Below are 14,650 nucleotides of genomic sequence, written 5' to 3' on the forward strand. Positions count from 1 at the left end.
AACTTCAAATGAAGTAAGAAGCAGTAGGAGATGGACTTTGAAGCAATATAAAAGTCATTTTTACTGCTAAAATTTCTGGAAACAAACCAATGAGGGAAAAATATTACTAGTGTCAGAAAATATATCCAGAAGGATGATTTCTGCCTAGAGACAATTCAATATATTTTAAGGCATTTATTGATATTTAATGCAACCACAAAGAACTTATATGACATTTGGTCCTGGGTTTTTTTAATCCCTTATATCCAAAGGAGAAAGTTGATTATTAATATCTTCCTCTAACGTTATACTTCTGTTTTGTGCATATAATTTTACTGGTTAACAATATGTAAGAATGCAGTATATATCCACCCCTTATTTTATGGATTTGGACACCATATTTTAATTTGGTTATTTAAAAGTATCGTGAGAAACAGTTTGAACTCTTAGTCTTCTTTTTTTTTAATAGCAATTTTAGATTAGAGGTATAATTGAACCTGACAAAAGGAAGGAGGCAAAATACAAAAAATACTGTTTTTAAACTTACTGACTTGTCTATAGCAAAGGCCCTTCCAGATATCAACTCATATATATTCTCTTTTTTTATACATGATTTAGAAAACTTTACTGAATATTTGACAGTGGGTGAAGAAGCACATGAATTTGTCACAGAACTGAAGGAGCCCGGGAAATATAAGTTATCGGTGACAACCTTCAGTTCCTCGGGATCTTGTGAAACGCGAAACAGTCAGTCAGCAAAATCACTCAGCTTCTATATCAGTAAGTACCAAAGAAATTATCTTGCATTTACAGGGGAGCTAGAACAATGGAACTGCTGAGATTAATGATGTTCAGGCGCCAATTATACATCAAACCTTAGAGACCTTGAGAATTTTTCAAGGTCATGAGAGGCCTGGATGCGTGAGATTTTGACAGTGGAGGAAATAAATGTATGTTTAATAGTAGCAACCCTACCTCCGGATTTAACTGGAGGATTTTTATTATTATTATTATTATTGTGATACTTGAACATTTATTCAACTGACCTTCCACACTTGCCATAACAAACTCTCCAAGATCATGGACACCCAGTTTTGGAAATAGGACTTTTGTGTGAGGCCATGATAAAAATTGATATGGCTGGACTCTGTGAAAAGTCTCATTAGAGTATCGAGCTTGGGGAGCTTCAAAGAAAGCCAGAGATTCAAGTGTAGTAAGACCTAGGTGGTCTCCAAAAGTTAGCGCAAGACTTAAGCCAGAGCATCATAAAAGCCCCAATATCAAGCCTTAGGGCAGAGTCTTCTGATTCCATAAGGGATAATAGCAAGGCAACAGCTCATCTTTAAAAGTTACAAAAATAGTGTGTGTCTGTCATGTTTTTTGCTAATCTGACTACACTTACTAGAAGTTTAGAGGCCAAAAATCAGTTTCCTAGTTTACAAGGAGATAAATGTGTCTCTGATCAGCAGAAAGAAAAACCAGAAGGTAATGGATAAAAACTGCTTTCCACAAAGGGTGACCACTGTATCTCCTCCAGAGGCAAAATACTACCTTTCATCAAAGGATCCCCAAAAAGATGGGTGGGGGAAAGAGGAGGGGACAGAGGGAAGAGATCTGTTTCTTTAGCAACTTAAAAATGTTGAAAATATCCCACATAACCATTTTACTTAAGAAACAAAAATTGTCACCACTGGCAACCACTAGACATGTGGAAAAAATGCCTGTGACTGCCTTGCATGTCTGTCAGTTACGGGAGATCTTTGATGTGATATCACTTCAGAACGAGAGGCAAGCTTAGCGTTGAGCTTTCCCCCATGAGGCTAAAAATGTTTCATTAACCCAGAGATTTCCTTCTGCCAATACAGAAGCCCTGAAAGTTCCAAGAAAACTCCCACAACTCTTCTGGCCATTAGCTCTTCCCTTCTCTGAATTTCTACTGTGTTTCCTAGTGTACAACACAAAACACAGAGCTCATCTGAGTGTGGTATTTTTCCGGATCAATTCTATTTGTGTACATCTTGCTTCTCATACCAAATTGTAAAACCTTGGCTGGGGTCATTATATTTGCTTTTTTATTAATTTTGTTGTACATTCAACAGATATTTATTGAACCACTTTCCGATGTCAGGTACTCTGGTCTACTCTTAGAGCAACCAAATTGACCAGAGCTGCTGAGAATGTGTCAAATTGCTCAAAAATATGACTGTTTCAAAGAAATCATATTAATATTCATCTAGGAAAATATAGAGCACTAGAAATTTTGCATTTTCTCTGCCAATAAAAGAATGTTTTCAGAGCTTCAGATATTTTTTTCTGCAATAATGAGTTATTCAGGTGTACTGTGTATATACCTTTGATTTTAAAAGGATACTGTATTTATGTAGTTTTGAAGGCTTTCCTCAGAGATGAAAATTAAGGTAGAAATTTGCATTAGTCTCCCAACAGTCTTATGAAGGGAACATTTCTTTTATCCCATTTTTCAGGTGGAAATAAAAATTGTGTCAGAAAGTGTAGTGACTTTCCCTAGTGTCAGGACGAGAATTAGACTCTAGCAATATTTCATAGCAAAGTCCATTTCCACGGAGCCTGGAGTGACCTGTCACCTTGGGTTGATTATCAGGTCAGTCCAAATGTAAAATCGTTAAGTGAGTGAATTTGTTTTGCTTCCCATCATCTCTCCCTGTGTCCCTACTACCCCAATAATATGTATAATAGTAATAACACTTCATATTTAGATAGTTCTCTAACACATTATAATCTCATTCGGTCCCAAAAACAGTCTTGTGAAGTAGACTAATCAGATGGCATCATGATAAGTTATCACAAAGCCCTGACCCAGAAGACAGGAGGTCTGGGTTGGTTCCCAGGCACTTACTACTTCTGTGACATTGGCTGGTCATTCATATCTCTAGGCCTCATTTCCTCATCAGGAGAATAAGGCATTAGAACGCTAAAGTCCTTTTCAATCCTAACGTTCTGTGACTCATCCATCTGACAAATGCATGACAGATTCAGAGAAGTTAATCATTCACCCAAGGCTGCATCACTAATAATGAGCAAAACTGACTTTGCGGCCAATTTTCCTGTCTCCAAACACAAGCTTTTCACTGTTTCATGGTAGCTCCAGGAAGTTTCATACAAGGGATTAAGAGCATGGATTTTGGAACCAGACTTCCTGTGTGTGAATTTCAGCTCTACTTAACACTACCTCTGCTTCAGTTTTCTCATCTGAAAGCGATGTTAATACTAGTATTGATCTGACCTCATGGATTAGTTTAAAAAAGTAAAGGATTCAAATATGTAAACACACATAAACTTAAAACAGAGTCTGGCCGTAGCTCTGTGCCATCATTTTTATCTTTATCGTTTTTATTGTTATTTCCCCTGCCTCATTTACTGTGAGCCTGGGATTGCCCTCCCCAACAGACCCTTCTCTCCTGGGCTCCAGAAATACAGCTTCCTAGGAAAGAACTGAGAAATGTATCCTAAGCAAATAAAAGAACTGGCATTTTAACAGGGGCTTTTGGGAGATAATAATCACCTTAACGTTTCTTGGGTCCTTACTACGTGTCAGGCACTGTGTTAACCACTTTGGAAATTCAAGAGAACAAAGCTAATGGCGGGCACTTTGGGGGAGATACTTTATAGTGAGGAATCCACCGTGTCCTCAAGTTACCCTCCCCCCTCCCCGGTTCCAGCCAGCTTCTGTAATTGGGCCCGGCGGTTGCCTATTTCTTCTCTAACATAGTCACAACTCTGCCTCTTTGACCCCGCTGTCACCAAATTGAAATTTCTTTTCACACAACGGTAGTAGAGGCTCATTTGAATCTCAAAGTCATTACTTCCAGAGAGCAAAGATTCCAACAACAAAGGAATTATAAACACTGATGAAATAAATGCCACACTGCCCCACCCACCCCTTGTTAAAAGAGAAGTAAATTCCTTCTGGTGAAGAACTTACCAGAACAGTCTCAGATGCACGTAACAAACGAAGTGGAGCTCCTGTCTCTCAGCGGAACTGGTTTTGCTGCGGCCGCCACGCTGTTGCTCGGGTTAATGGCTGGTCACCCAGTGGAGGCTGCAGCTAAGCAGAGGATGTAAAACCCTGTCAGTCTGGCTGCCAGTCTTAACTTTGAATATCCAAGAGCAAAAGGGAAACAACCTGATTTTTAAAACTAGAATCTTGTAGCTCAACAAACTCAGCGTGAAACCTCCCTTGTGCTCTGATTTGAACGTCCAGGTCCTTCGGGAGAGTGGATTGAAGAACTCACCGAGAAGCCCCAGCACGTGAGCGTCCACATTCTGAGCTCCACCACGGCCGTGATGTCCTGGACGTCTTCCCAAGAGAACTACAACGGCACCATCGTGTCTGTGGTGTCACTCACGTGCCAGAAACAGAAGGAGAGCCAGAGGCTAGAGAAGCAGTACTGCACTCAGGTAGCGCAGAGGCGGGGAGGACGGGCTCGCGCACCCCGCGCATCACAGCCCCGCAGGCGACGCGCGGAGCTCGGCACCCGCCTCGGTGCCTCCCGGGTGCATTGTGGGTAGCGGTGCCGCGAGCCGGGGGCGGAGCCAGGAGCCCCGCGCGCAGGGCGCTTCCGTCACCGCTGCCTTCCCTTTCCCTCTTAGGGCCACCGTCTTCCCTTTGCTTTCATCCCACCTTTAAGAGAATTCACTGAGCACTTCCGATGTGCTGGGTGCTGGGATAGACGTTGGGGATCTAGGCAGCTTCCGTACATCCTGCTCTTGCAGAGTTTATAATCTAATGATGATAATGGGTAAATGAACATATAATTACCGCAGAGTATAAAATAAGGCCTAGGTTAAGCACAGGGAACTATAATCAATACCTTGTAATAGCCTATAATGAAAAGGAATATGAAAAGGAATATATATATATAGGTATAACTGAATCACTATGCTGTACACCAAAAATTAACATTGTAAACCGACCATACTTAAGTAAAAAACTAAAAAGTAAATTTTAAATAGTGGATAATTGAGAAGCCCTATGAGTTCACAGAAAGAAGGGCATGAATAAATATGGACTGGGACAAGAGGATTTGGAAACCGGTCATAACACCTCCTGGGGAGGAGACAACCAAACAGAAGGTTTGGGGGAGTTTTTGTTTGCTTGTTTTAGTTTCTTTTTTTTTTTTTTTTTTTTTTTTTTTTAGTTCTTTTCCTTGTCATTTTAACTATAAAGGAATAATGCATGCTCATGGAAAAAAATTGAAAAATTGAAAGTACATAAAGTGAAAAACTCCCTCCTCACTAAGCATAACCGAGGAGAGTGTTGCGGGCTAAATAGGAGTTAGCCGAGCACAAGGGGCTGCAAGAGGCAAGTGGAGACACGTGGGAATCAGTAGTTCTGGGCGTGGCTACAGGAAGGAACGCCCACACCAGATCATCAGTACTGAATGAAGCCGCCAGCCTGGGCCCCAGAGCAGACCCTGCTCACAGATGCCGTGAATACCCGCAGGAAGCCTGGAGCCCAGTCTTGTTTTCCTAAAACCTGCTTTTATTTTTTTCCTAAGATCGAAGGTACTAATTCTTGGGGTCTTACAAACACAATATTTTCTGGCCTAAAGGCAAAAAAATTAAGTTATCAATTTATGTGGCATACACTGGAAATTTAATACATATTCAAAAAAGATGTTTGCCATGTGAAAGCTATTTGGAATATTTCCATTTATCCCATGAAAATTAGGCTTTAGTGTAATTCAAAGCGTGAGAAATTTTAAATTAATAAGATGAATCCAAGAATCATGGCCTTTGGAGCTCTCGGAAGCCTTAGAGTGCTGAAATAAGCCCTTACTTGAAGATGAGGCTACCTCTTGACTTGAATTAAATTAAAGAGTAAATATGCTAAACCGATTAACTAGTAATCACAGCTCACTGTGCGGCTTATTATCTTCCTTCCCCGAGCGTACACGACACGACTGACTCTTTACATTGATAGAAAATGTGTTACTCCTGCAGAACATGACCTAGAACTTGATTGCTCCCTGGTACAATTCTTTTTGCTCCATCTAATGTACAAATTACATATCTTTTACATAGAAGCTGAAGGCTAAACGTAGAGATAGATATTGTGAGTTACAAATGAATCCGAGAAAGCCTGGTCTAAGTGCACTTTGATAAAGACTTCTTGAAATGCAAACAAAGCAAACATGAAACGGTTAAGGATTATAGGCAGGGAGGCCAGTATTTGAAATATTGGGAGGGCAGGAAGTAGACCACTGTGCTAGGTGTTATCTCAATCACAAGAATGTTTTGAGGATTATGTTATTACTACATCATCATCATCCATTGCCCTACTACACACACACACACACACACACACACACACACACACACACACACACACACATTTTCAAAGGGGAAGCATCAGTTCAAAAAGTCTCAAAAACTGGCCTAGAGTCACGTGGCCATTCTCAAGAAATCCGGAAGACGTTCTCACCAGGATCTGTCCGACTAAGGTTATTGCTTAAAGCATCCACTATCCAGAAAGAAAAAAATAATAACATTCCTTCAGTTCTATATTCAGAAGTATGGTGATTATATTAAATAGAAAATTCAAAATGCAGCTCAAAAAGAAGAGTGACTCTAACGCTGAACCCAGGTTAATGATTAATCACAATGTTTCACTCTCTTATGGTTTCATTCTCCCTACTCTTTCCCTGCCATCATCTCATCACCTGTACCACAGGATCATGGCTTTATCTATTACCTAAATCACCTATGAGGTTCGCTGCTAGTGCCCCTGCTCCTCCCCACCGCTCCATCGACTTCTCTGTTCTGGAAGGTCCTGTGTGAGATGCTAGACATAAGAACAAATTTGGTTTGAACCTTGACTTCATGAAGCTTAGTGTCTGGCCTTTCAATTAGGTACATTGGTACCCCTGAATTTGACTTTGTCCTCATTATATGTATGTAATTCACGTCTGGTTGCTGTTTTGCATATGAGTTTATATGCAAATGTTCGTGGGAAAGGGATTTTGTGGTGTATCCCTCTCAACAACCATTGTAGTGCTATTCGTTAATAATCCTATGTCGATGCAGTGCTCGGAGTTACATGAGGACCCAGACAATTCTTTGAAGTAAAATGTGCTTTTACTGCAAAGACTTACAATCATGAATTTCAGAATTAAGGAACATCATACAATATATGGATGTATATTTATTTTTATATGTGATCTGCTTGGTCTATAAATGTTTGGGTAACAATTAATAGGAATGTATAAGTAAGAAGTGACTAACTCAGAAAGAGAGATAAATTGATCTATCAAGCTTCACAAATGAGGAAATGACAGAGCTAAGAGGCAGAATATTTAAGGGACCTGCCCAGAGTCGTACAACTGAGACCCAGGCTCAAGTGATCTGACTTCCAGGCGAGTGCTGTTTGGCCAGATTGCAGGAGCTGCACGAGGGGAGGGTCACCCTCACTGCCCACCGTGACAGCGTCAAGAGTACTGACTAAAAGCATAGACTCCAGAATCAAACTGACTGGGGTTTCAGACCCTTGGGCTTCAGCTCTTTATAAGTCTTACCGTCTTAATCTGTAATATCAAGAGATACACATCCAACCTCATACAGTTGTAATAAAGATAAAAGGACTTGATGCTTGATGCAGCGTCTAGAACACAGTAATAGTAATGTGTGCCCCAAATTGCCAGCTTTTATTATTATGCAGGTCTAGCTGAATACTTTTTGGGTCCAGAGAAGAAAATGAAGAGGTTCTAGAGATTCTCCATAGAAACCTGAGTAACTAATAAATGTACAGAAAGGGCTAATGTTAAGAGGGCTACAAAATGTAGAATAAGACCATTTCAGATTCAAAGGAACTCCATTCTTTTTGTTTGTTTTTCAATTGAAGTATAGTTAATTTACAATGTTGTGTTAGTTTCTGGTGTACAGCATAGTGATTCAGTTGTATATATATTATATTATATATATTCTTTTTCATTATAGGTTATTAAAAGCTATTGAGTATAGTTCCCTGTGCTATACAACATTATCCAGTTTAACCCCATTATTTAAAAGTCTATCAAATATTTCCTGTGCTCTTTTGGTACATCTTTGCTCCTATATGTTAAGCTGAGGAGAGATAAGACTAATTGGTCCCTAATTGGAAATACACTGGACTCTACTGAGTTCTCTGAAATGGAGACTTAAACCAGTTAGAAATGAGAGAGAAGAGATATTGGAATGCAAAGATGGGGTGAAAATTGGGGGAGGAGTGTGTAGTAATCTTTAGAGAATAAAATTCGCATTATTTAGTAAGCTTAATACTGGAGTGTTTCCCCTTCCCGCCTCCAATCCACCCCTAAGTAGGTCCAGGATAAAGAAAAAGGTATGAAAGGATAGAAGTGAGGCTGGTGGCTCAGCAAATACTCAACAATTAGAGGGAAATTCGTGTTTATAATTTGTCATGAAGGTCATATGCCGTATCATTGGCCCTCTTCTGATTTTTTTAGTAGTGTGATATATATGTACACATTGTTGCTTCTTACTTTTTAAAAAGGCAGTGTAATTTCCCTAGGATGAATTTATTATGATAGCATATTTAAGTGGTTCTGATTCCAGGATTCATTCAAATGAAAGTCATTTGAATGATTAAAGTCAACTACTGCCTAAAATATTATCAAACCAAAGAAACATTAACACCCCCCTGAAACCATCTGCGCTCTATGTGCTGTGTGGTTCTAAATATTCTAAAGGAGTGAGCAAGGGTAGCTTTTGCAGGTCTGTTCACGTGTCTATAATGTGTTAAGTTGAAGAGGAATGTTTGGAGCGATGCTGATAATGTAATATCTATAGGTTCAATATCGTGTTATTTATGCATGTATGTATGAAGGAAGGTCTAGAGGATTGCCTGCCAAAATGTGGGAGATGGTGGGAGGAGGACAGAAAGACTTCCAACTGGCTTCATTCACTCTTCTACAGTGTGGACAATTTTTACAGTTATCATTATTAGTTTTATCACTTAAAATATGTCTTAAAGAAATAAAACAGTACCGTTTATTTCCACATAACATTCGCATTCTTATGCATGGTTTGTCTCTTCAGGAAATGCTCTATCAGATGAAGGTGTCAGATGAGATGACAAACAGTCTAGATGGCTTCCAGCAGGATTAAAATCCTAAAACACGGACAAGAAATTCTGAGTGTAAATAGGAAAGAAAATGTGGAACGGCGAATTTATTAATTCAACTTAATCTTATTTTGATCAAGTTACTGGAAAAGAAATTTTGTTATACTGTTCCCCTACTTAGACATAGAACAAGTTGTACCAGTTCAAATTATCCAATTTCTACTGTTGTAGAATTAGTTTCTGGTATTGGAAAGATTTTAACATTTATATCATATGACCAATACTATGTTTATTCTATTTTTTTATTGAGTTATAGTCAGTTTACAATGTTGTGTCAATTTCCAGAGTACAGCACAGTTTTCAGTTATACATGAACATACATATATTCATTTTCACATTCTTTTTTGCTGTGAGCTACCACCATACTGTGTTTATTCTTAAAACCATGATGAGACTTAAAACTTACAGCATAGGTAAGGTGTCAACAATATTCTTCACTGAGTCATACTCTTTTCTGTAGTAATTTTACCATTTTACATCCCTTAGATGCCCTAAGGTTAATGAGTCATGAGTTAACTTTACTGACACTGTGGTTTAGGGACCCTTACACTCCATGATGTGTATGATAGTATTACTGATAGTTTATCACTGAGGAAGTCAAGGTAAGAATCATAAACAAGTTAAAAATTATGAATAAATTTCCACGCTTCTACGGGGTGGAGCCAGGCTTTGATCTCAGGCAGTCTAATAGAGAACCTGTGTTCTTCCCACAAAGCATGACTGTCTTAGATACTAGAGGCACAAAAGGGCAAAGCAGCACGTTTCTTAACCTGTTAGTTGAGGCATCAGTTCCTGTGCACACCAACATTCAACTTCAATGCATACATTTTGTTCATCTAGCTCTTCACAATACTTTTCTCTATGTGGCATTTTTTACATAACTGAATGTTTGTTTCTTTTTTAAATAACAGTTAAAAAAAAAAAAGCTCACCTAAATGAAAGACTTTCTCTACAACATTATTTTATTGGGTCACAGTAGTCTTGCAAAGTGCTTATCGCCGTACCTTTAAAATTGAAGTATAGCTGACGTACGATGTTCGTTTCAGCTGTAGAGCATAGTGATTCAGAATTTTTATGGGTGATACTCCATTTAAAGTTATTACGAAATAATGGCTGTATTTCCCTGTGCTGTACAAGTCCAGTCCTGGACTTTCATTTACTGGGAGGTTTATTATTATTATTATTATTATTATTATTATTATTATTATTATTATTATTATTATTATTATTATTTCAATTTTACTACTAGTGACTGGTCTGCTCAGACTGCCTGTTTCTTCCTGATTCAGTCTTGGCAGGTTGTCACAGTCACTTTGCAAAGTGCTTACCACTGTGTCTTGCTGCTTCGCCTTGTGACTTGCCTGTATCATGGAGTAGAGATCACAGTGCTAGGCTTCCAGTAGCAACGCTGATCTAAATAAGTGACCTTGGCCATTCTCTAGCTTTCCCTTCTTGATCTATTAAATGAGAGATTTGGACTAGATAATCTCTGAGGTCATTTCCATCACTCTAAATAGATACTATATGCTTCTAAGTGACGAGAGACTAAAGGCATTCCTGCACTGATGTTTTTATGTAATCAGCTGACACTACAGTTTAGGATGTCAGACTATCCTTATGGTATTGCTGATTTGATTATGGTTAGAGGCTGGTGTGTCTCCAGTGTACATAGTTACAATTGACATTGATGGGTATAAAGCAGTTCACGGGACTTATTAAATCCAGCCATAGAATTTGAATGTTCTGGGTTCGCTTCAGTGTTCACATAAACCATAAGTCATTCTAATTTTGAAATCTGACCTTCCCCAGCATGAGTTAAGGCTTCTGGATTTCAAAGGCATTTGTGGATTCACAAAGTGTCCCTGAATACAATTTCAGCCCCTGTGTCACATTCTGAAAACCCAGCTCTAAATAAATCTTATTGGGTGTTTGGTTTAAAGGTGAACTCAAGCAAATCTATTATTGAAAATCTGGTCCCTGGTGCCCAGTACCAGGTTGTGATGTACCTAAGAAAAGGCCCTTTGATTGGACCACCTTCAGACCCTGTGACATTCGCTATTGGTAAGTCGCCACCCACAAGAATAGTAACTTAATCAGGATACTGTTTGGAGGGTGCAACGTTCAAACTCAATTCATTATCATCATATCTGGGAGGCTCTGACTTGTTCACTCAATATTCTACCTTCAGAATAAGTAATGACTACAACTGTATACCTGGTAGACATCCTTAGCTTCCATTATTTGATAAAAAAGAAAATTTCATGCAGGTACGTTTAGTCTTCAATGATTGTATTAGAAGAATGAAAAATCTAGCTATTGAGTACGAGTGTGAAGCCATTGCGAAGACGTTAAACATTGCTTCTTGGCTTTCTTATTTTTTAATCCCCTCTCTTCTTAGTTCCAACTGGAATAAAGGATTTAATGCTCTATCCCTTGGGTCCTACGGCAGTGGTTTTGAGCTGGACCAGACCTTACTTAGGAGTGTTCAGAAAATACGTGGTTGAAATGTTTTATTTCAATCCTACAACAATGACATCAGAGTGGACGACCTACTATGAAATAGCAGCGACTGTCTCCTTAACTGCATCAGTGGTAACCTGTCCTTAACCAGCTGTCATGTTTTCCTGTGTAAACAGACTTGCCTTCATGTACCAAATGTGTCTGAAAAGTTATCTATAAATTAGACCATTTTGTAAATACACACAGGTAGCTTGCTATTTTCAAGGTTTGGGGTTGTTTTTGCTTTTAATTTTGTTTTTGTTTTTGGTTTTTTTTTTTTTGTTTTTTTTTTGAGGCAGAGAGCAAAAATTGTGCCAGTGGCTTTCACTTTCAAATGAGTATATTTGCTAACCCACATTTTAGTGGAGCTCTCAAGTGCTTATAGTTCCTCTCTGTTCCTAAGGAGGGAAACACAAGAGATTTCCTTTAGTTATTCAATAATTAGTTGACACTGGTTTTAAATCCAGTGATGACTGTTCTTGACATCAACAAATCAGGGAAACGTCTAAGGGGGAGGGTATAGCTCAGTGGTAAAGTGCCTGCCCAGCATACACAAGGTCCTGGGTTCAATCCTCAGTGCCTCCAATAAAGTAAGTAAATAAATAAGCCTAATTACCTCCCCCTTCCAAAAAACAGCCTTTAAAAATCTATGATGTCAGGCCATTAGAGGGTGTTCTTCCAGAGAGCAGGTGAAGGTTGCTGTTTCTAAGGCTGGAATAATTTTTAAAGTGCTGGTTACCTATAGGTCACACATGAAGTGCACAATTGTCCTCTACCCAGCTGACAACTCTGGTAACTGCCACTTCATATGGATGCCTGCTTATGGTCCAAGCTGGGAGAATATAGAGTTGTGAAAGGTCATTTGTCTTAGAAACAGGAGGACGTGTACAGACAGTCACTTACAGATAAGAACTGTCTCACTCATGTGATGTAACTTAGGAAGCTGCAAAAGGAAACCAATAATGGAAGTATTTTACTCTGTATCTTTGAATCACTTTTTAAAAATTACATTATATTTTTGCATGTCACTTTATTTACACCTCACCTCTTTCCAAAAATAATATTTTTAATGGAAAATTTGGGAATACAAAAAGGCACAGGACCAAAACTAAAAATTACTTATTTTTTTCATAGCCTAAAAGAAGTACATAAATCAGTTCCAAAAATATGATTTTCCCCGTTAGTCATGTGTCTTCTTTTTTCAGAGAATAGCTAATCTGCTGCCAGCGTGGTACTACAACTTCCGAGTTACCATGGTGACATGGGGAGACCCAGAACTGAGCTGCTGTGACAGTTCCACCATAAGCTTCATAACAGGTGAGCATGTGGGGAGTGGTTCCACGAGGAGAGATCACTGTTTTGCGGAGGTTCTGAAGGGACACATCTCCAGAAAGTGCTGGCCAGTCACCCGGGACAGATGAAGCATCAGTAGCATGCAAGATGATACACTTGATTCTGAAAATTCATTATTTGTTTAAACGAGAGCCTTTAAAAATTAAAATACAATTTTTATTCTGAGTCACTGCCCTTGATTTCTTTCTGAATCACTGCCCTTGATTCATGTGCCCCTGTTTGGAATTGATTTGAGTCGAAACGTAGCGGGCAGAGCTTTCAGCTTCACACTGCACTCAATTGATTTTACCCATTTGATAATCGTATTTACTAGAGTGCCCCCATTTCCTTACTAATTAAGCCATTTTTAAAGTCACAGGCTGACTGCAGCATCATCCACTGCAGGAGGTGAAACAGGCTTGGAGACGGTGTGCCTGCGTGTGAGTCATGGCTCACCTGTAAACTTGAGCAAGGCAATTCTAAGCCTCAGTTTTTTTCATGTGTACAATAGGGACGATTATAGTATTTATTATCTGTTATCATTACCTATTATTAATTCCCAGTTAAATAAGCTGCTTAGCAAAATGCACAGCACAAAATTTAAGCACTTAAAAAGCTGTTGGTGTCGGATCTTCCGAGCCTTACATCATCTAGTTCACTAACATATGACAGAGACAGCGGAGCTGGGCAGAGGTAAAAACAGGAAGAAGAAATTCATCAAGGGAACATAACCCTCATTGCTGGAACTGAGAGTTTTCAAGAACTTTTGATTAGACTGCTGTAATTAGAGTTATAATGAGAAAAACTAAGAAAAAAAATAGTGTTTAGATGAGGAATGATTTTCACAAAATATTTTCCACCCTGGACATCTAGCTTTACTCTGTTGACATTTATCAATTTAAAAAATGACGGAAAGAAATTCATCATGCGAATTCTTATACAGCCAGCTTATGCAGTTCGTCGCTTTTCTTTCCTGGCCACGATCTAGAGTTGCCTTTGTTCCACATGTTAACAGTAATTTTAGAGTAGAGAAATGAAAGACGACCATAAAAGGAGAAAATAAGAATTATTTAACAAGCCCTGTGTTAGACTTTCGATGGTTTTAATAATCACATACTTAATTATAATTGAACTTCACTGTATCAATAAATCATATACTTAACTTTGTTAAGATTGATGCTCTGAGAATGCTCTTTCCTTCTCAGACAGCAGCGCAGACTTCACCTCTGAACTCTTGCTAGAGCAGACCTGGCTCTGTTAATTTCCAGCTGTAGAATTTTGAGCAAATTATCCTTTTTTGTTTGTTTGTTTTGTTTGTTTTGGGTTTTTTTGGGGGGAGGGGATTAGGTTTATTTATTTATTTTTAATGGAGGCACTGGGAATTGAACCTAGGACCTTGTGCACGCTAAGCATGTGCTCTACCACTGAGCTACACCCTCCCCTCTTTGAGCAAATTATCTTAATGATCCTGGACTTCTATTTTCTCACTGGTACAACTCAAAATATTGCCTAACAACTGGCTAGTAGAACAGAACTAAGTGTATTAGGACCCACTGCACTAAGTCACTGACCGCCTGGACAGTCTTCGTGGTGTCTCAGAAGGGGGACATCAGAAGTGAAGTATTAACAGGAGCCGGAGTTATGAACTGAAGTGGCTTAGGTGTGCCTTTCAAAGCCGGGAAC

General features: G+C 38.9%; 1 protein-coding gene across 2 annotated transcripts in view; it reads left to right on the plus strand.

Moving 5' to 3' along the window:
- The window catches only part of PTPRO (protein tyrosine phosphatase receptor type O), a 178,545-nt gene that overhangs the window by 106,626 nt on the left and 57,269 nt on the right, over positions 1–14,650 (plus strand). For both annotated transcript variants that reach the window (XM_010946475.3, XM_045510276.2), the window contains 5 exons: positions 598–759; positions 4,220–4,416; positions 11,077–11,197; positions 11,535–11,728; positions 12,841–12,952. In XM_010946475.3, coding sequence (XP_010944777.2) covers positions 598–759; positions 4,220–4,416; positions 11,077–11,197; positions 11,535–11,728; positions 12,841–12,952 — 786 coding nt within the window. The remainder of the gene's footprint in view (positions 1–597; positions 760–4,219; positions 4,417–11,076; positions 11,198–11,534; positions 11,729–12,840; positions 12,953–14,650) is intronic.

Source organism: Camelus bactrianus, chromosome 34 (assembly GCF_048773025.1).
Source record: "Camelus bactrianus isolate YW-2024 breed Bactrian camel chromosome 34, ASM4877302v1, whole genome shotgun sequence".
Classification (NCBI taxonomy): Eukaryota; Metazoa; Chordata; class Mammalia; order Artiodactyla; family Camelidae; genus Camelus; species Camelus bactrianus.